Here is a 22,884-nt window from a genome sequence, read left to right as displayed (position 1 = left end):
ATTATCTTCAATGATGAATCTGGGCATGTGAAATGTGCCCTGCCTGATGAGACCCTTGCAGTCCGTGATCATGACTGCAGTGGCAGCATTGTTATGTAGGCATCCCAGCTCTTGAGTAACTAGACAGCTGGGAGCATCATCTAGTGGAGGAGTTATAGGCTGAAACAAGAGGAAAGAGAATCAGAGAAGCCAGAAGAGCCTGAACCTCCCAGGTTTCAGATCATTAGCTTTTCTCAGGGTTTGGATTTGATGGGACAGTTTAAGATATTTTGTCTTGAAACTACACCCCAATCTCTGGAGATCCCTCCCTTTATCCCCCTCGCTCCCACTTTGAATCCCACCTAAACATCTCATATTTCTGACTGCGCCTCGTCCACACCCTCGTCCACACACCTTAGGACGAGTTCTGAGTTTGTGGGGGGTTCTCAGCCTGGCCCGGGGGTGGGGGGGGGGGGGGGGTGTTCTGCTCTGTAACCAAAAGTGCCTTTGCGAAGTTCTCCGAGATGTTACCCCATGTGAAGAGCGCTATGTAAACATAAATTTGTAATTGAAAAATAAGAGTGATATATAAAACTAAAGGTGTACTGCAGCGTAGGGGCGAATCGTTATTTCAATAGATAACGATAATAATCCTTGCATTTGATGTAGCGCCCTATCACGTCTTCAGGACGTCTCAAAGCGCTTCACGGGACATACTGTCAAAAGTGGATTGACTGTATGTGCTGCGGGCGACACGCGGCAGCCCAACCGCGCACAGCAGCCAGTGCCCTACAAACAGTCGTGGAGTCATTTTTGAAGGAATTATTTTCCCCGGAGGAGCTTTCGGACGTCCTCCCGACGTGAAAAGCGCTGCATCAAATGCGAGGATAATTATTATTATTATTATTATATCCGTCAATCAACTAACAACCGGCTACTGACTGACTGACTGACTGCGGAGCAAGGAAACATTTTGCCCTCCCTCCCTCCCTGCCCGCGGGGAATCGGACCCCACCACCCGAGGCTGGTTACCAAACCATGAGAGGGATTGCACAACACCAGAGAGCGTCAGCCCACCCCCCCCCCTCCCTCCCTCCCCACCTCCTGCTCTGTGGGCGGGTGAGCTTCAGGCACGTGAGGGGGCGGGGCGGAGCGGAGAGACCGACGGCGTGACGCAGCACGCCACGTTGTGAAGGGGGAGAGGTGTTGTTTACATCGGGGCTGTGATGTCATCCCGTGACGCCCCGCTGCGGCACCTGCTGACGTGGTCAGTCAGGGAGGGAGGGAGACGACTGCGCGTGCGCGGAGTGCAGTGTTTATCGTCAGTCCCCGTGCGGACGCTTAAATAGAATAACGGTCGCGTCGCGCGCGAGGGAGTGAGTGAGAAAGAAAGAAGGAAGCAGTGGCCCTGTGACCGGGAGAGCCCAGGAGGCAGGTGAGAGCCGCGCCGCCCGGACTCCCGTCACTGACACCGGGGAGGAAGCAACGAGTGGCCGAGGCCCAACCACAGGTCTGAGCTGGGACAAGCTCTGGGTTTCTCGGCCTGGCCTGGGGGGGGGGGGGTGTCAGCCCGTGGCCTGTGTGTGAGACCGGGCCCTGTGGCCTGTGTGTGAGTGACGGGGCCCTGTGGCCTGTGTGTGAGTGACGGGGCCCCTGTGTGTGAGTGACGGGGCCCTGTGGCCTGTGTGTGAGTGACGGGGCCCCTGTGGCCTGTGTGTGAGTGACGGGGCCCCTGTGGCCTGTGTGTGAGTGACGGGGCCCCTGTGGCCTGTGTGTGAGTGACGGGGCCCCTGTGTGTGAGTGACGGGGCCCCTGTGGCCTGTGTGTGAGTGACGGGGCCCCTGTGGCCTGTGTGTGAGTGACGGGGCCCCTGTGGCCTGTGTGTGAGTGACGGGGCCCCTGTGTGTGAGTGACAGGGCCCCTGTGGCCTGTGTGTGAGACCGGGCCCCTGTGTGTGTGAGACCGGGCCCCTGTGTGTGGTGACGGGCCCTGTGGCCTGTGTGTAGACGGGCCCCTGTGGCCTGTGTGTGAGACGGGCCCCTGTGGCCTGTGTGTGAGACGGGCCCCTGTGGCCTGTGTGTCAGACCGGGCCCCTGTGGCCTGTGTGTCAGACCGGGCCCCTGTGGCCTGTGTGTCAGACCGGGCCCCTGTGGCCTGTGTGTCAGACCGGGCCCCTGTGGCCTGTGTGTCAGACGGGGCCCCTGTGGCCTGTGTGTGAGGACGGGCCCCTGTGTCCTGTGTGTGAGTGACGGGCCCCTGTGTCCTGTGTGTGAGACGGGGCCCCTGTGGCCTGTGTGTGAGTACGGGCCCCTGTGTGTGAGCCCTGTGTGTGAGACGGGGCCCCTGTGGCCTGTGTGTGAGTGACGGGCCCCTGTGTGAGTGACGGGCCCCTGTGTGTGAGGACCGGGGCCCCTGTGGCCTGTGTGTGAGACAGGGCCCCTGTGGCCTGTGTGTGAGACCGGGCCCCTGTGGCCTGTGTGTGAGACCGGGCCCCTGTGTGTGTGAGACGGGGCCCCTGTGGCCTGTGTGTCAGACGGGGCCCCTGTGGCCTGTGTGTCAGACGGGGCCCCTGTGGCCTGTGTGTGAGACCGGGCTGGTCACTCGGGTGCAGTTGGCACGTCCCCGGGGCAGTGAAAGGCTCTATAAAGGCTCTATATGCTCTATAAATGCACTTTGTTGTTGATCCTGTCGCCCGATTGCACTCGAGCAGCTGTCGTGTTTCGTGTTTCCAGGCCAGGGGGAGAGGGTCAGGCAGGTTCCCAGCCCCGGGTGGTGGCGATGGGTGTAAGAGAATCGAGTGCCTCTGTGGTTTCAATTATTGATGGTGTTCATGGGATTCATGTTGTGTGTATCTAACTGTTATGGGGATGTGGAATGAATTGCATTGATTAATAATCTTCGTGTTTGATATACAGTTGACCCTTTCACGTTGGGAGGATGTCTCAAAAGTGCTTCACAAAATTTTGCAATGTAGAGTAGTGACACCAGTTAGTGTGTTTTGTAGGTGAATGCAGCTTCTGTTTATTTCCTGAGCTGTACAGTACTGGCCACCAAGAAGCTTGCAGGAAGTTCCTGCCATCCACCGAGCAAGGGCTCAAACTTGTGCTTGTTGGATGCCAAATGACTTAATTTGTGGTAAATAATCTCCTTGGAGCTAAGGTTGGCAATGAAATGTCTCAAATCTCTGGGTGATCTCTACAGTCTGTTCCTGAGCTGGGTGGGTTTGTAGGACTCTTAAGTGACTTGCGAAAGGACCAGCTAGCTTGGTTTGTCAGCAGAACCCGGTTGGGTAGATAAGTCACTGTTAGCAGTGGCTCCTTTCCACTTGGATCTTGCTAACTGCAAGCCAAAGGCCTAACAAGAAGGGTGGTCTAGGCTGAACAAGCAGAGGGAAGCTTGCCCTAAGAACATAAGAAATAGGAGCAGGAGTAGGCCATTTGGCCACTCAAGGCTGCCCTGCCATTTAATAAGATCAAGGCTGTTCCCGGGTATTAAAGATATAGCTTGGCTTATGAGCATTCTCCTCTGGAAATGTTGTGGGTCTAATAATAATCCTTGCATTTGATATAGCAGCTTATCACATCTTCGACATCTCAAAGTGCTTCACAGAATGTATTGTAAAGTGAATTGAGTGTATATTTTGTGGGTTTGCAGTACTCTTAAGTGACTGTTGCGAAAGGTTTGTTTGTCTAGCTTGGTTTGTCAGCAGAAATTTTCAACGTGTAACCGATCGGCAAAAGCCTTGGCCTTCTCAATGAGCGTGTCCTGAGCACTTGTGTTGGTGGGATTTTTGATGAGTTTTTCATTAAACCGCATAACTAATACATTCTCAAGATCTTCATATTTTGCAGTTTTCCTTCATCCCTGCTTCGTAATTGGCCTTTATGCGTTTCACAGATTTCAGCTAACCATGTAGGGTGCTATGCTTCACAGAGAAGGTTTCGCAGACTTCATGACTTTCCACTCTCAATTGCTATGACTGTGCGCTATTTATCCTCGACTTTGCAAACTCACTGCTTGTCGGCCTCCCCAACTCCTCCCTCCACACGTTGCAGATCATCCAGAACTCTGCGGCCCATGTCCTCTCCCACACTAGGCTCCATGACCCTATCACCCCCATCCTTGCCCAACTCCACTGGCTTCCCATCACAAAGAGGATACGGTTCAAGATCCTGGTCCTCACCTTCAAAATCCTCCATGGTCTTGCTCCCCCCTACCTCTGCGATCTCCTAATCCCCTACCATCCTGTTCGATCTCCCCGCTCAGCAGGCTCTGGCCTGCTTCACGTCCCCCGCCTTGCTTGCCCCACTATCGCTACTCTGCACCCACCCTCTAGAACTCCATCCTGCAGTACCTCCATCTCGCCACCTTCAAGACCCACCTCAAGAACCTCCTCTTCGACCGTACTTACAATCTCCCTGCTTCCCCCCCACCCACCCTCAGCTCGAGTCCGAAACTCTGTCTATCCAGTGCCTTGGGACATCCTCCCAACGTGAAAGGCGCCATTTAAATATAATTTTGTTGTTGTTATCCTCAAACATTTTCAAACATGTTTCATTCAAGGTGTGGTATCCATCGTGGTACAAGCAATACAAACAGCACTCACAACACGCCTGTTTTTATAGGTGTAATTTGGCTAATGTGCCACACACCCACGTGACACACATTTGCCTGCAATCACTGTCACATATTACCTGACTCCTCCAACTACTTCACCCCTTAGGTTGCCAAAACCCTCATATATGCCTTCATTACATAAAGGACTTGACATGAGCGATTTTGACACAATGCCCTGGTCAAGGTTCTGTCAAATGAGGGCCGCCTCTGACTCCTCGACCTCTCTGCTGCCTTCGATACTGTGAACCACTCTATCCTCCTCCACCGCCTCTCTCACCTTAATCTTCAAGATTCTGTCCTTGAATGGTTCGGACCCTATCTCATACCGATTCCACTTTGTCTCCACAAACGGCTTCTCCTCTACCCCCTGCACTGTCTTGTGCGGTGTTCCTCAGGGCTCTGTCCTCGATCCTCTCCTCTTCAACCTGTACATGCTCCCTCTTGGTGACATCATCTGCAGACATGGGGTTAACTTCCACATGTTATGTGGATGACATCCAACCCATATCTTTTTGCCTCCACCCTCAACTCTTGGACCACTGAGGTCCTGACAGACTGCCTGACAGACATCAAGTCCTGGATGAGAGTCAACTTTCTACAGTTGAACATCAGCAAGATCGAAGCTCTGCACCTCAGGCACTGGCAGCATCAGCATCCACGGATGCACACTCCACCTAACCAAGCCAGTCAGGAACCTAGGCATCTTGTTCGACCCTCAACTGTCCTTTCTCACCCAAGTTCATACCATGACGCGCTCTGCTTCCCCCACCTCTGCGACATTGCGTGACTCCACAATTACTTTACCCCTTAGGCCGCCGAAACCCTCATACATGCCTTCATTACATCCAGGCTCAATTATGCCAACGCCCCGCTTGCCGGCCTTCCCAACTCTTCCCTCCATAAGCTGCAGATCATCCAGAACTCTGCAGCTCATGTCCTCGCCTGCACCAGGCTCTGTGCCCCCATCACACCCACTGTCACCTGGCTTCACTAGCTCCCCATCCCTCAGAGAATCGATTTGAAAATTTGTATCACCTACAATGCTCTCCACGACCTTGCCCCCTCTACCTCTCCGGCCTGGTAACCCTTATCAACATCTCAGCTCAGCAGGCTCTACCCTGCTCCATGTCCCTCGCCCGGCAAGCCTCACCATCAGGGGTCAGGCCTTCAACGTTTCTGTCCCCACCCCCTGGCACTCTATCCCACATTTCCTTCACCTTGCTCTCTCCCATGCCTCTTTCAAGGCATGCCTCCTCTTCGACTGTACCTTCAGCTATCCTCTCTGCCCTCCACCCTCCTTGTTCCAACCACCTCTGCTTGGGTCCTAATCCCTGACTGTTCAGCGCTTTGGAATGTCCTCATGACATGAAAGACTATTTATAAATGCCATTTTGTATTGTACTGTTGGGACTTGAAAAATCTGTTGATGTAAGTCTGCTGAAGTTTGTCGACATGTACATACATGGTCAGCTTAATGTGTTTCTATGAGGAGAAGCGACTGGGACTTCTTTTTCTCTACATAAGACGGATATTGATTTAAGCGGGTTCAAGATAAGTGGGTAGGACTGTATTGGTATTTTTGATTAGAAAGATGAGGGATATTCCTTCAATGCTCTGGCTAATAATCTTCCAGATAGGTTTTTTATATATATATATATATATATATATGTGTGTGTGTATGTATATATGGCTTGTTGTGACAACTTGGCTGTGGTCTACCTACATAATAGTCAGTATACTTGACATTAATTCCCTGTAAAGTCTTTTGATGTTATAGACACTATATATATATATATACACACACATATATACATATATCAAATGCAAGGATGATTGGTTGATTGTTTTCAGAATTAACTTCTAAATGTTCATCTCACACTGACTTACATGATTGCAAAATCTTGCTTGCAAATGTTTGTTTATCTTGAATTATTAAAAGGAAAGCTAAACTACATTTTTAGTTGATATATGCAGTGTTTGTTTACCAAGTAAAATCTAGAAATTGCGTCCAAGCATGTGATAATTTTTATGCTTCTGCACTTTGCACTACATTGTTGGAGATGCTCTCCTTATAAATAGATGTTAAACCAAGGCACAATCTGCCTGTTAAGATGGATGCTAAAGTTCTTGTTGCATTCAAAAAGAAATTAGTTTCTTTTGATGTCCTGGCACAGTATTGTGAAATAAGGGTCTTTGCTGAGTGTAAAATTGCTTTGTTTACTTACAGAATAGTCACTCACTACACTTTGCAGTAAATCCTATGAATAGCTTTGAGATATATTCAAGATTGATAAAGTGCTACTACATCAAATGCAAGGGTTATATTAAATGTACTGCTTTTATAATGCTGTTGAAGTTAAATCTTTGATTTTCTCAAAGCATCTGAGAATATGGTCTCAACTGTCAACCTTATGTTTGTGTTAATCACTTAATGTATTCCTGTTTTGTTATTTGTTTGAAAACATGAATCATTGCATGACAACACAGCTCCATGTTAACAAAGAAATGTTTGGTTTAATTGGAAAGTAGACTTGTGAATAAACAATCGTGGTAAACCCACGTGCAAGTGAGAGGTGCTCTATGAATCAAATTGATGATCACCAGTTTGATACTTTAGTGGAATGCTGACTGATTGGTATAGTAACTAAATTGCTGATGTGATTATGGTCAACATAATAGAATGTATTTAGTGTACATTCAGGATTTTTACTGACTCCATTGGCTCCCTGTCCTTCAGAGGATCCAGTTCAAGATCCTGGTCCTCACCTACAAAGCCCTCGATGGCCTCATCCACCCTACCCCTGCGACCTCCTAACCCCCTACCAACCCGCCCGCTCCCTCCGCTCAGCCGGCTCCGGACTGCTCCGTGTCACCCGACCCCCCCGCCCCACCATTGGCGGGAGAGCCTTCAGCCACTCTGCCCCCAACCTCCGGAACTCCATCGCCCACTCACTCCGCCTCACCCCCTCCTTAGCCTCCTTCAAGTCCCGCCTCAAAACCCTCCTCTTTGACCTTGCCATCGAATGTAATCTTGTTGTTTTAAGTTTACTAGTTGGTTCCTCTTTTGGATGTCTCAGGCTTGATTTAGAGACTTTTATGTAGGCTGCTTCAGGATTTTAAATACAAGCGTAACTTTGTAATTTGTAACCTTTGGAATTTTTCTTCTAAGGTGACTGTTGAACTATGGGGAAAAATCTATCTCGTTTAACATTGCAAAAACCCCTGAGCTCAAGTCGTGAGTGCTGCACATCAACAATGGAAAAGGATAAATTTGATAATTCAGACAACCAGAGTGAAGATGCGAGTCGCAATGGAGACGTTTCACAGTTTCCATATGTGGAATTCACTGGTCGAGACAGTGTTACCTGTCCCACATGTCAAGGAACAGGAAGAATTCCCAGAGGTGTGTTGGATAGTGTTTTTTGCATTTTTGACGTAGACATGTGTTTTTTTAAATATTGTATTTTAATATTATACGCCTCTACTGAATATAGTATATTGCAAAAAGTCTATGCAAGAGCATTTTTCACACTATGGTAAATTGGCAACTCCAGTTTTAGCAAATGATAGAAAAAATTTAATCCCAGCATAACATCTTCTGCACAGTTATCTCCTTTGAAATGTACAATAAGGAATATATATTGACTTCCCCTGGATTCATGTCACTATGGTTGAATTAAAGATATTGTGTAATGGATAGTTGCTATCTTTGTTATTGAAATGCAAGCGTATTTTGCTGAAAATGCTTACCTTCCCTTTTAAAAGAATTAATGATGTAATTTTGTTTTCCTTGTTAATGATGTGCTTTTAATTCTTTACTTAGGTCAGGAAAACCATCTTGTTGCTCTGATTCCTTACAGTGATCAGAGGCTGAAACCAAGACGAACGTAAGTTCTGTGTAGATTTCAATAATGTTATGGATTAATGTGGGCTATTATAAACTGACATACAGTGTTTTAAAAAGAAACACTTTCTCAACTTCATTTATTTTTGTCTTATTCTAAAGGCACCAACTAGAGCTGGGGCACTGTCTTAAGCATTAAGCTGATCCTCCAGTAACTTGTCTAACCTGCTATTTTTGGCAGGTATGACAGAGAGAGGAATCGACCTTGAAACTGCTCCTGTTACTACAAATAGTCACCACATAGTCTGTAATTGTCTGTGAAATATTTCATGATGAGTCTCTAAACATTTTTTCCCTGTGTTTTACTATTCTCCTGCTGTCCCCACACACCTTGAAATTGTATTAATCATGGTGACTCAGTGAGTAGAAACAGGACTAAGTTCATGTCCAAAGCACTTCATCAATAATTCACTCAAAGACATGGGGTCAATTTCCCACTGTGTGCAGATGAAGCCTCCGCCGCTGTCTCTCACCGCAATCCACAGAGATCCTCATTCATAACAACCAAGTTTGACTATGCAAACTCCCTGCTTGTCGACCTCCCCAACTCCTTCCTTCGTAGCTGCAGATCATCCAGAACTCTGCAGCCCGTGTCCTCTCCCACACCAGGCTCCACAACCCTATCACCCCCATCCTTGCCTGACTGCACTGGCTTCCCATCACACAGAGGATACAGTTCAAGATCGTGGTCCTCGCCTTCAAAACTCTTCATGGCCTTGCTCCCCCCTACTTTTACGACCTTCTATCCCCCTATGAACCTGCCCTCAGCTTAGTGTGCTCCGGCCTGCTTCACATTCCCCGCCTTGCCTGCCCCAGCATTGGCGGGTGGGCATTCTTCCACTCTGCCCCCACCCTCTGGAACTTCATCCCACAATCCCTCCATCTCACCCTCTCCCTTGCTTCCTTCAAGACCCATCTCAAGACCCACCTTCGACCATGCCTTCGATCTCCCTGCTTCCCCCCCTCCACCCTCCTTGATCCTGACCCCCAGCTCGAGTCCGAAACATTGATTGTCCAGTGCCTTGGGACATCCTTTTAACATGAAAGGCGCTATACAAATATAATGTTGTAACCTGTAGAAGATTTTGATTTTTGGGTTCTGCTCTGTGTCTTGTTTAAGAGTCTCCAAACAAGACTGAGTTCCATGCATGTTTCATATGGATATTCCCACGTTTGTAATGAAATGTGGATTCTCTCTCTGGAAAGATGTGTCTTGCTTACCCTGTTTTGGAGAGTATTAGAGATAGGCTGGAAAGAGATTAGGCATTAGCTATGTCCTAGTTATAGTCGTATATTTCCATAAGTAGGGATGAATATTTTTCCTAACGTTTGAGTCATTTTTATTATGCTAGGGTTTACTGTACTCTGATCTCACTGAGCTCAGGCATTTCATTGCTGTCAAGTGAACCCGGAAACTTGTTCCTGTGCTTATAGAAGCACATTAAATCTCTTTTCTCCCCCCACACACACACACTCCTCACCACCAGCCCCAGGATAGTCCTGCCTCGCTTATAATGCTGGAGACCAATGAATCGTGTTAAACAGAAGTTCGGCACTCCCGGTTTCTGGGACTGTAAGATGGCTGACTTAAGCATAATGGGAATGCCACTGATGCCACAAATTACATCATTGGGGCTTTGTGTGCATTGTGCACAGGATATGTTACTGACGACCTGGGGAACTAGAAATCAGACAGCTTTCTGGCTTTGTTTATAGGTTAGCCTCTGAGCGCGTGAAGCCAGAGTTGTAACAAGATTCCACAATTGTTTTTTAACCATTTGCACTTTTGTTCCTCTTGGCAGTGTCTATTATAGTAGTTGATAACAAGCAATAAAGCATAGAATTGTGCAGCCCACACAGCCGTTTGATCCTTGTGTCCACTGGGCCTTTCTAAAAGAAGTAAATTTATTTAGTCTTCCTCCCCTGCCCTTTCCACTTAACCTTTTTATATTTTTCAAGTATTTGTTTAATTCACTTTTTAAAGCCGTTTTGGCAAATTGTGTTTGTGCTATAGTGTCCATTTCAAAAAATCTTAAAACACTTCATAGGTAATTGCTGCTAAATATAGTGATTGTTTTAGTATGTTAGATTTGGCAGTTAATTTACATGGTTTGTAAGATTATTCAAATGGTCAAGGAGCGAATTTATTTGAATGATTGATTTTGCAGACCTAGTTATGTTTGTTATGGCTAAATTAAATTGGCTTTGCACGATGAAACATTGTGGCATGAACCTTGTTGGGGAATGTGAAATATAATATCAAGAATATTAAATCAGATTGTTCTTTATTCTAATGTGTCAGATAACTTCACTATCTTTTCACATTGGGTTCACCAGGCAGTCTTGCTAATGATAGTAAATGCTAATGATCTCATTGGGGCATCTGGTTTGTATGAGAGATTGAGCTCAACTGTGTGAGAGCTAAATTAAACATCAATAGAGATGGTAATTCAACATTTTATAAGCTTATATGTTAATTGTGTTGCATCAAACTGGGAAAAGTTTATAAGCCTATTCTCACATCGGTGCACTACTTTTAAGCAAAGATTAGTTAGCCACGACAAAGCGAGAAAACCAGAAGAAAATTAAGCATAATCCTTTAATTTTTGACTCTTAAAAGGTATTAATTGAAGGCATTGTGTTTTGAGAAGTCCTTGTTCTATCGGTGACTGGAGCCTTGCTGTCACTGTCGCATTAAGAAACATAACCAGATGACCTTTGAGCCAGTGCATTGCTTTACAAATGCAATGGCTTTGAGCTGCAGTGCATTTCCCAGTAGTTAAGGTTAGAACAAATTTATTCCAATTTATTTAACCTGCGACGTTAGCTTGGTTCAGTTGATAACATTATCGCCATGTCCTTCGGATGAGACATGCCATCTTCCTGTTCAGGTAAATGTTAAAGATCCCATGGTACTATTCAAAATGTTTCTCCCAATGTCATGAACAACAATCCTCCAGAGAGAAAAAAAAGTTCAGTCACTTTATGGATGTTTTATGGTACATTGCTGTGCCAGAAATTAGCTGCCAGGTTTTCCTACAAATATGCGCTACACTTTTACAAAAAAAATTGCTTTGAGGCTTGATTTCTCTTTTAAAAATTTTTTAATGTTTGGTTGACCATCTAATCTTCCATTCTATTCATTAAAACAACCATATAATTAACTACATTTGAAGGGATGTTGATCCACCTTATGTTTCCAGTAATTTTCCTATCTCACCCCCAGTACTGCCAAAATCTGCATTCCAGCCTTTGTCACCTTTAGACTCCACTTTTTGAATTGGCTCCTTGATAGTATCGCAATTTCCAGCTCGTTCAAAACTCTGCTGCCTGGATCACTATCTGCACAAACTTCTCCAGGTTTTACTGACTCTTAACGGCAGGTGGACATGACATTCTCTTACAAATTCTTTTATGCCTTACTCCTCCCTATCTCTGACCCTCTCCAGCCTCACTCTTCTGATTGTTATCTCTGAATTATCCACTTGGTTTACTCTTTCTCTCCTCTTTCCCCGCCACCAGTGCAGCACTGTCATTGTAATGTGTTGCTCTGTGTTAGGGGTGTTATGTAAATGCAAGTTTTAGGTTAGATTTTCACTGTTGAACAAGTGAGGGAGAGGGAGTTCATGCATTGCTATTCTCTGTAGCTGTATTTACCACTGATTTGTGTTGCCTGCGACTGAGTGCCAAGAAATTATTTTCATTTATTCTCTTGTCCATCAGCTGGAGACCAGTTTTAAAACCAGCTGAGGCAGAAAGATAGTGCTGTAGGATTGTAGAGAAGGGAATAATGAGGCATTAAATGTTTAATCAGTTCTCTGCACATCTAGTTAATAGACGTGAGGGATCCATATTTTGAGTTTATCGTGTATCATTAGCTGGTTTATTTTTACTGCAAGCAGTTCTAAAACTGTTGGCAACTCTTGTGCTTTCAAGTCTTGGCTGCTGAGCCTTGGGGGAATGAGTACCACAGCTAATTGTGTGCCGTACTTTGAGCCCCAGACCTATAGAATACTATACTGTCTTATGTATTTGACCTCGAAGCTAATCATGTCCCACCATGTATGCTTGAAAGAAAATTGAAATCTTCACATGTCAGTTTTGGGGTAGATGCCAGAGGGCTTTTACTTTTGAAAGTGTATACTATTGTTTTCTAAAATTGCTTTAAGTGTGCAGATGATTATAAAATGCAGAAATTACTTTGAATTTATCATAGTTTGTCAACTACTTTGTAGCAATCCTCTTTGTTAAATCTCATTTGATCATTTATTTTTTAGTTGCCCAGAAACTATTGTTCCTTACAGACATACAAATAACAGAAATTGTGTATGCAACATCCATCATTGGAGAACTGACACTTACTGGAGATTCACTATTCAGCATGAAAAGTGCTGTGGTTTCAATTCAGATTTGAATTGATTGCTGTACCAACATTGATTTCCAGCATGCATTTTATAAATACCTTTACTAGAGATTAGTATGTGGTAGCCTGATAGCTTTGTTTAATATGACTTCAAATATTTTACAGGGTTAACCGTGTTCTCAATTTCTTTTTCTAGGAAACTATATGTGACTTCATCGGTCATTCTTTGTTTGCTGCTTTGTGGACTGGCTGTATTCTTTCTGTTCCCACGTTCCATTGATGTGAGCTACGTTGGTGTAAAGTCAGTTTATGTCAGTTATGACCAGATTAATCGGGTGGTTTATCTCAATATCACGGTAAGCTCTGCAAATTGTCGAATAAGTGGTTTTGTAAATAATGTAGCCTAACAATGGTGGGTGGTTCAAATCTTTGTTTAAAAACTTTCGTACACGTTGATTGTTTGTGTAACATAACACAACAGATTAATAATTATTAATTAATAAAAATTCATTTATGATAAACAAACTGAGGGGACAATCCCTGTTTCCTGCTTGCTTCACTATCCTCGGGCTTCAGGCTCTTGGGTTGAATTAGCAAGTCATGAGCAGTAGTCCCTGCTGATGTGGCTTCCATTCATGACTGTTTCAAGTCTGAAGAAAACTACTATTTCAGTGTTCCTACTTAATGCTAGGTAAACAGAGTTGTGTGGAGTAAGGAAACTTGCCCAACATTTCGCACTGCCTGGGAATCAAACCCAGGTCTCTCACTTGCGAGGCGAGTGCTTTAACCACAGGACCCCTTGAGGGCTTACTACTTGGAGCAGTGGGGGGTGGTGATGACCAATCAAAGTGGAAGATCTTCAATCGTGATCTAAAAGAGGGGAAGGAGGAGGAGGCAAGGCAGAGGAATTGAGGGAGAGAGTTTCAAACCTTCAGGGCTTTTTTTTGGTCAGCCGGATATCTGACGCCAGCAGAAACCCATCACCGTGCTTAACCAAGATGAGATTTTCATGCATCCCACCTACACGTGGAAATTCCAGAGATAAATTATTGGAATGGAATGCATACTCTCTCTCCCTGGAGGGATATACCTCCTGCTTACCTAATTCTGGAAAGTATTAGGTGCAGATTGGCTGAAGCCAAGGCTTGGGGACCCCAGAGTGCGCGTTGGGGTACTGCTGGAGTCAAACCAGCTAAAACCGCATTGATTGCCATTGACTGCTGTCTGGCAAGCTTTCCTGCTGCTTGTCCAGCTAGGATCACCCTACCCTTTATGGCTTTGGCTTGCAGGGTCAACAGGAGCTGAGTGGGATGACTTCCTGCCCCCAGTGACTGGTCTGCCCTTCCTTCCAGGTCCTGCCGATGAACCAGGGTGGCAGTGCTGTCTTCAGCAAAGCCCTGGAATATTGCGGACCCACCTGGCTCAGGAACCACACTGCTGAGACTGCCACAGAGGGCTGGCTCAATTCTGACATTCCTTTGCCAGGCATGTTGCCTTGGTGCCAGTTCAGCTCCAAGAAGACCCTGCTTATAGGACGTAGTGGCTGTTGACATTTACGTTTAAGTTCTATTACTTTTTGTGCTATGTCAAATCATGCAGAGGGTGCTGTCTTGTAAACTTTGGAAGTTTTATTTTTTTGTGTTTGGCAAACTGCATTACAAAATGGTTAACATTTTGAAAAGATGTCTTATCTAATTCAAGTGTTTTGTTAACAGTGCAGAATTCTGTTGCAACAATTGCAAGCTTTTCTGGAAATGTTGTATTTTAATGTATTTTATTATTCCCACTACTGTCTTTTGCAGAGCACTTTAAACATTACAAACAACAACTTCTACTCTGTTGATGTGGCAAATATCAGTGCTCAAGTACAGTTTTCAAAAACTGTTATTGGAAAGACTCGCCTCAGCAACATCACAAATATTAGACCGCTAGATATGAAACAGGTAATTTTGATTTTTAGGAATATACCTCTGGATGATTGGAAACTCAGTTTGAAGGATCTTTCATGTCAGCAGAGATTCAAATCATCGTTGAACAAAAGCTAGTGTAGATTTTGTTAAAATTGTTACTATAAATATTGGCAGAACATAAATTGCTTAAAAATCAGAGGATATTATTAGGAAAGGGGAAAATTAATTAATGAGCAGTTTGAGTAGGTATTAATGAGTAGGTTAGTGCAGCATTAATGAGTAGGTTAGTGCAGCATGAGCACAATGGACTGAATGATTTTCCTTCCTTATTGAAACTCTATCAAAATGTCATTCTATCCCCATTCTGAACCGTCAGTGTACTTCTTGAATGGCTTCCAAATGCATCCTTGAAGTGAGGGTCCCAATAACATTTCCAGAATACGGGGCCACATCAGTAATGCACAAATGATTTTCTTTAAATAAGGAATGTGAGTGTCTGTTCAGGAATTGTTTCATTTGGTGGTGGGCCATCTAGGCAATACAGAGGTTAAAGGATAGTGGTTCTGCTCTTGGACAGTGCTTCAGCACCTTGGGAAGTCCTCCCGACGTGAAAGGCGCTCTATAAATGTAATTTTGTTGTTGAAGCATCCAATATAATTCTCTGAAACAGGTACTAGAAACCGTTCATTTAAGCTTATTGTTGAGACAAATTGCAAAGGTGATTAATCACAAACTTAAACAGTTTTTCCTGATTTAGAATTCTGTTACATTTTTTTGCAATTGCTTTGTGATCTCCTGATTAAAATGTCTTCTCTGCAGATTGACTACTCTGTTCATACAGTCATTGGGGATCAAATGAACTACATGTAGTGAGTAGCATTTCATGTTCTTTAAAATCTTTTTGTGCATTTTCCCATCTTGACAGTGAATTTGAACAGGATATTTCTGCAATTAGATGTACATTCTGCAATCGTGAAAGAAAATATCTTGTATGAGGCACACAAAGTTCCTCAAGTCTTATATCCACCATTATGTTTATCTAAAGCTAACTAATAAAGTAAGTAGCTTTTAATACTTCAAGGCTTGCAGTGTACAGAACTGGTTGAGTGATTAGTTGCATATTACTTGGATAGTCTGGCCTGACAGTTTGGTGGACAAAATGAAACCCTGTGTTGTGGCTGGTGTCAGCATTCCCAGTGTTTAGTCCCCCATAAGTCAGCAAGTCCAGTTGCACTGTGTGTAGAAAATTGGCTAGTCAGCCTCTCCTCTCAGGCAATGGCAGTTGCTGGAGACCCCACTGGTCTCTGCAGTCAGTCAGTTTTCTGTACCTATGTGTCCTATGGATTTGCAATATTTCTGCAGCATACTGAATTAACTTGGTGGACTGTAGATACATTGGTGTTTCTTGTATAGTAAAGTACATTTGGGTAAAATAAATAATTTAAAGTCCGTACTCACAATACTGCCAAATGGAAATTGCCTTTACACTCTCTCTTAACGCATAATGTACTGCATTACTCCCTTCAAATCAGTTAACACTTAGCACATCATTCCAGTGCAAATATCTTAAGCTATAAGACTTCACACTATAAAACTAATGGAACTTGCTCTGATAAAGTGAGTGAGTTTAAATGACATGGTCTCGGATTCAAACACAAGTTGGAAATCTAAGCTAATTTAGGTTTTATGTTGGCCCACTAATTTGAAGGCAATGTCGTTTAATTGGATCTCTGAAGAAGAACTGTCCATGCATCGGTTTTGAATGTAATGTGTTTATGACCAATTGACTTAATTAATGTTTTGCAAAGATATTAACAAAGTTTTGGTTCATCAAGTCCTAAACTTTTGATTTTTTTTCATTATTACAGTGACTTCTGTACATTGACATCTATCAAAGTGCATAACATTGTGATTATGATGCAGTAAGTATGTGAGGTTATAAGTGCAATATTGAGCAATTTACTAGCTAGATATAAAAGTCATAGGCTGTATGATTGTTAAATATTCAGAAACTCATGAATTATTGCTCGTTCACTTCACAGCTCTGTATCTGGTATGCTGTATATTTGTAGTGTATTTGAAGTACAGCGGTCAGTCATTTAGAATGTTATTGTTTCAATCATTGATTGAATTCATGATGGTACTTGGCCTTACTATCTCATTCAATTATAAAGTCTTGAACTGATACTTGCCAGCTGAGTACAACATGAGGTCTGCAAATCTAATGGATTGCTTTAATTGTCCTTACAATCTTAAATTTATGAAAACTAAAATTAGTGCAGAACTCATTTTTATCTTTGAACAATAACTTTTTTGTGCACCAATTATTACTTTTCCTTTTCAGAGCAACTGTAACATCAACTTACTTTGGACATACAGAGCAAGTTTCCCTTGAAAGATACCAGTATGTGGATTGTGGAGGAAACACAACCTACCATTTTGGAAGATCAGAATTTCTAAACCTTGGACAGCTGCATCACTCTCCTGTCAATGCTGAGCACTAGAGCAGTTAGTAACTGACAAACCATTGATATGAAGGTCTTGCAAGAAATGACAAATGGTACATGTAAAAATGTATTGGAATAACCACTACTGTAATTGTACAGACATTCAATGTCCCGGGATGATTTCAAGGTAGTAGTCAACCAATGGTTACTTTACCCCATGTTCTGATGAAAGTTAACCTGAACAGGTAGATTTCAAGTGGACAACAGATCAGATTCTTATTGGGTGAGCTGGGCTTTTTTGTATTAATCCTTCACCTGCTGAAAAAAATCTATTTGGCATAATAGATGTTTTGACTAGAACTCTTAAGTATTAATGGAACCGTAAAATTGAACAGCTATTGGGGTGTATTAGTTCAATGCACATGAAGCATGGGATCACCAATTGTTAACCAGAGGTTACATTTTAAGTCTGACTGAAGAATTAGCTTTCAATTTTAAGGTTGAGACATCCTTGTACATTTTTGGGCGCTTTTAAGAGTGTGGTAATGTCTTAATGCATGGATTCCATGCAATAGTAATCTGCATAATATTGTCTAGATATTCTGTTGTCTGAATTACAGGTCCCTAACTAACTATTTGTAGCAATTTGCCACAAATTCTTATTTGACACCCTGAACTAACTGATGAAAATTAAAATAATTACAATCCAAATGTTCACACTGTGGTCCCTGAGCTCAGTTTGTCAAAAACGTTGCAATTTATCCAAGCCTGTTGGTTCTACCTGTATATGCTGGAAATTGTTTTTTGTGCTAAAGTAATATTAATGCAGTACAGCATTGGAGTTGATATGATTGTTTAAGCATCAGAAAACAGGTTTAAAAACATGCCCTGCATTCCACTATTCAGTTAACATTTGCTAAAAGTAGAAAAATGTGCAATATTATAGTAGCTGGACTCTTATCTAGCTTTATGTAACTAATTTATTCAACAGTCATTGAGTGCAACTAAGGGATGGGAAATTGTGATTTCTACTAAATGTGTTAAAATGTTTTTGTTCTGAAAATTAACCTTGTTTCGATACTCTGATTAGAGGTGGACTGCAGGAACTGGTCACTGAATTCTGTTTGTGTGGGTAACACCCTATATAATTCAATATTCAAAAACATTTGGCTATTTTGCACTTTAAAGTATGAATTTAAGTTGTGGGATCCTAGAAGTGGAAAAGTCATATCCCATTGGTAAATCCCATCTCCAATGAAACTGAACAAAACTGATTGCATTGCAAATTAGTGAACTGCAAAATAAATTAAACCAGCCTTAATAATTTTGGTGGATTTAGTTGTAGATGGTTAAGTGTAATAGTACTGAAGAGTATGGCAATGAGTTTATTCAATGGCTTGTTTTTTTGCTATGTTGAGGTGGTTTTCTTACTTGAAACCAATTCTGTGTTTGCTTTCTCCACTTTGTGCTATTTTGCTTAATGGAAATGAGTGAAACATTTCTGTTTCAAGATATAAGTGTTTAAAACTCTGTTCGCTAGTTGTAGTTTTGTATTCAACTTCACAAACTATTTTGTAATCTTTTGTATGTTAAAAGTAAACGTGTCATATTTTGTCATTGCTTATTTACTTTTGCAAACTGAAAACACTAATTTGTTTATGAAAAGCTTCAACTAAACTCAGAAATTTATTTTCATAGTTCAAGAAAAGACCTATTAACACACTAATTCATATTTTAATTTTTGAGGAATACAATTGCCAATTCACGCATCAATGGTTCATTGCACAGAGGTTGTTTTTGTGTATAGCTGGCAACTTTTCATCAAGCAAATAGTTTAAAACTCTCACAACAATCATGTATTGCAGCCTATATATTTGTCAGTACACTTTACATGGCAGTGGTTGGCTTTTAAGTTCCAAGTGAAGTTTTGAAAATGGATATTTGACTTGCTTCTGTCATTAAATATTTTTTAACAACTGGGATCCTTAATAACTTGTGCTTGAGTTTTTAGGTGGTTTTATTTTCCTCCAATAAATGTTAAATGTTTTCATTTGTTTGGATATTCTGGTATTCCTATAACATAACAAAATATTATATTAAAAAGGGACAAATTGTCAATGTAAATTAGTATTTAAGTAAATAAGTATTTACATTTTACTAAATGTAATTCTGGTCAAACTGAATAGATTTTTTTTGTCACAATACTACCTAAGAACTGAACATTTACACTTTTTTTCATCGGAACCTTAATTCTCATTGCAAAATGCAACTTTTAGTGTTAAGTCAAACAATAGTGTTCTGACATTAAAATTGTATGGTATTCAGAACACGAATTTTGAAACTCGAATATGTGTGCGCGCACACCTTGTTCTATACTTCCTCTTTGTTTGCCATCTTTTTCTCACTTCCTCCCCCCATTGTGTGCTTGAATCTGTCATGTTTTTCCCATTTTGTTTCTCCCTGATATCTGGAGAAGCAGTTACTAATCCCAGAGCAATTATTCAGAAATGGGGGAAATGCATTTCAAGAAAGATCCAAGATTGAGAAAAGAGCATCTGTCTGTAAAGCCAGCGTGCATCTTTGTCCTTGTGCTCCTGACTCCAACACAGCTGTTTTTACAATCATTTCTCTGCTGTAACCTGAGTTTTTATTAATGAGTGTGAGTGCAATTACCGGGGGATAAAATGGAATTCAAGGGTGTGAACCGTCAAGTTTCTAATATAGTAGAAAGTTTCTAATACAGTAGAATGCAAATAGAATTACTTTATGTAATTAGACAACCAGATATCTTGTCTAATTCATAGGCATTTCTTGTAATGCAATAACCTGATTTGTGATTTAAATGTAGTTCTCATGTGCATGATGAATAAATAATATCTTTAAAATTCTTTGTTTGATTTTATTCGCTCTGTGTACTTAATTTCTCCTTCCCCATTGAATTAAAGTAAGTTTGGGCATACATTTACTGTCGCATTTTATATTTGCCAGTTAAATCTTCTCTATAATGTTGGTGATCTTTTCATGCATGTTCCTCTTCTGGAGAATTGTTGGCCAGGAGAGTGGAAGAAACTCCCTTGTTTGGAGTTGCATTGTGGGCTCGACAACAACTTAGATAGCGCCCTCCACACAAGGTAGTGTCTCAGACTCTAGTTACATCTAAGCATTTTGATGCTTGTAACTACATTAAAATCCTTTTATGAATGTAATCACCAGGATTACTATAATTAACACCAGTATTTACATAATTAAAATATGTATATACATAATTAAAATATTCTTTTCATCATATAATATGCATTGCCATTTAACTTGAATGGCTCAATCCAGTTACTCATTGCATTGGAACATGGAATCAAAGCAAGATAAGTATTTTAACCCTGACATTCTTAATAAAATAAACACACCCTGGGGTGCTCTGCATTTATGTGCAGTATATCCTATATCATGCACTTTGATCTCATTATTTTCTATCATTCAATGACTCCAGTAAATGTTACTCTGCTGTTGCTAGTCATTTAAAGATGATACTTAAGCAGGAAAACGTGTCATGTTGAACTTTCCACCTATAGTCTGGCACTGCAATGATTGCTACATGTGATTACCTCATTGCTCCTTGTTGGTGTGTTTGATTAATTCTCTAAAGAAAAGGGAAAGTACAAGGGTGTGTGTAAGAATTCCAGTACTTTCTGTACAAAGCAGCTCCCCAACTTTGGTTTATTAAAGGGAAAAAACTCGCTGGTACTGAATAACTGATTTTAACTTTCATTAGAATGTTTTGTGTCTGCTCTTACAGAGGGTTGTGGGGCTGGCCTGTATGCATCCTGTCCAGTCTGACTTTGGCACTTCAAACTCACAGTCTAGGCAGATATTTCATTGTCGTCCTAGTGGAGCATTGCTGTCCTTTGGTTGAGATAATAAACCGAGGACCTGTCTGTCTGATCAGGTAGACTTTGAAGGTCCCATGGCACTATTTAAAGAGAAGTGGGTTACTCCAGGTGTAGTGACCAGCAACTCCTGGATAAAATTGCTCATTCACTTCATGGCTGGCTTTGGGACGTATTGTGTACAAATCGTCTGCTGCGTTTACCAACAAAATACAGTCGCTACCCTTTACAGTAAATCCTGTGAAGGGCTTCAAGACTTCCTCCTGACAAGACAGAGGCAAGATTAAATACAAGGGTTATTTTAACCTGGCGTGGTCTAATTAATATTAACAGTAGGCAGTGATTCCAAATGACCTTGGGCCAATCCAGCATCACCTATCAGCTAGATACAGTAGAGCTCAACTGAGGTTGGCTGTAAACTTGTCTTTTTCCGACAGGGTTAGATTTAGATTGGCCCCAGGTTGATCTGAAGAAAAGCCTGGCTTTTCTGAAGAAAAACCTGCTTCCTTAAAGTGGGAAACATTTTCCTCCCATTCCTCAGACTTACTTTCCCCTTTAAACATGTTTTAAAACTAATAGCATTGGTAATGGATATTGAGGAATTAATTTATAATTAGAATGCTGCCTTTACTTGTAATTCCCATTTAAACATTTTCTCCTTTATTCTGAAATGTCTTCATTTTTAACTCTAAAAGAGAAATATCTTTAAATTTGTTTGCATGGTTATCTCTCGACTTGTGCTTTGCTCCCTGTTGCCATCCTGTGCTCATTTCTTTTCATTCTAACTGAGGTAAATTTTGGGGATTAGTTACTTACCACATTGCCTCCAGTTATCTTTACACAATGACACCGAGTTGCTCTATTCCCTGTGCTTCACACAATCTCCTTTAATGAATCCTTGCTTAGCCAAGAAACAAAAAAAAATGTGTGGCAAAACATTAGGCAAGTTTCCTTATTCCACACTCTTCCGTTTACCTAGTAGTAAGTACGAACCTGGTGCTTAGTTGATTGGCAGATTTGTTTTCCGGGGGTAATAATACCAAAAAAAAATGGTCACTCAATCCTCGACTGTTTGTGGGACACTTCTATGTGCAATTTGATATTTTGCGTCTTTGTTGTTGCCAAATAATGTGAAATTCTCCCCTTAATCAGTGGCTGTTTTGGATAGAAGATGGCTTTTGTGAAAAAAAATCACTACTGTATGAAGCTGCCCTCCTCTGGCCATTAGTTGAACAATGCACGACTGCATCTGAGGTTTGAGACCAGTATTATAATATTCTAACACCTTTGAGCACTCAGCAAGATGGCCTTGTGCCATTCTGCATTCAAGCTGACAGACACCACATTATGACTAGAAGAGCAAACGTGTGCTCCGTGGATGGGAGAGAACTTACCAAGGGAAAAGCTGAGAGATCTGAGTTAGTTGACTCATTGCTCACCATGTCAAAATAGTTTGTGGCAACGATAACAAGGAAAACAGGATGCTGGATTATATTACTAAATCCCGGGCAGGGTGAAATGTTGGGCAAGTTTCCTTACTCCACATGCCTCTGTTTACCTCGTAGTAAGTAGGAACCTGGTTGTTAGTCGATTGGCAAATTGCTTTTTCAGGGGTAATAATCCCTTTAAAAAAATGGTCACTCAATCCATGTTTGTGGGTCACTGCTGTGCGCAATTGGCTGCTGTGTTTTGCCCACAAAATATACAGTGAATTCACTTTACAGCATATTCTGTGAAGCACTTTGAGACGTCTCAAAGACATAATATGGTGCTATATCAA

General features: G+C 42.2%; 1 protein-coding gene across 2 annotated transcripts; it reads left to right on the top strand.

Moving 5' to 3' along the window:
• The first annotated feature begins 1,246 nt into the window (after positions 1 to 1,246).
• On the top strand, positions 1,247 to 20,105 carry tmem106ba (transmembrane protein 106Ba). 2 transcript variants are annotated; one of them, XM_007899720.2, is made up of 8 exons: positions 1,247 to 1,414; positions 7,766 to 7,999; positions 8,420 to 8,483; positions 13,060 to 13,219; positions 14,666 to 14,806; positions 15,593 to 15,642; positions 16,642 to 16,695; positions 17,118 to 20,105. In XM_007899720.2, the coding sequence occupies exons 2-8, from the start codon at positions 7,780 to 7,782 to the stop codon at positions 17,275 to 17,277; spliced, it is 849 nt and encodes a 282-aa protein (XP_007897911.1). In that variant the 5' UTR covers positions 1,247 to 1,414; positions 7,766 to 7,779; the 3' UTR covers positions 17,278 to 20,105. The 2 variants fall into 2 exon arrangements, with proteins under 2 accessions (XP_007897911.1, XP_007897912.1); XM_007899721.2 differs by lacking the exon at positions 1,247 to 1,414 and adding an exon at positions 1,427 to 1,489.
• The last annotated feature ends 2,779 nt before the right edge of the window (positions 20,106 to 22,884 follow it).

This window comes from Callorhinchus milii, unplaced genomic scaffold (assembly GCF_018977255.1).
Source record: "Callorhinchus milii isolate IMCB2004 unplaced genomic scaffold, IMCB_Cmil_1.0 Scaffold2, whole genome shotgun sequence".
In the NCBI taxonomy this organism is placed as follows: Eukaryota; Metazoa; Chordata; class Chondrichthyes; order Chimaeriformes; family Callorhinchidae; genus Callorhinchus; species Callorhinchus milii.
This window is presented reverse-complemented; position numbering and strand designations above follow the sequence as displayed.

Excerpts from the sequence above, each read along its gene's own strand:
- tmem106ba (XM_007899720.2), top strand. The coding sequence starts at position 7,780 with ATGGGGAAAAATCTATCTCGTTTAACATTGCAAAAACCCCTGAGCTCA. Across the intron at positions 8,484-13,059 it reads AGGCTGAAACCAAGACGAAC|GAAACTATATGTGACTTCAT; the intron begins GTAAGTTCTGTG and ends TTCTTTTTCTAG. Across the intron at positions 16,696-17,117 it reads AACATTGTGATTATGATGCA|AGCAACTGTAACATCAACTT; the intron begins GTAAGTATGTGA and ends TTTCCTTTTCAG.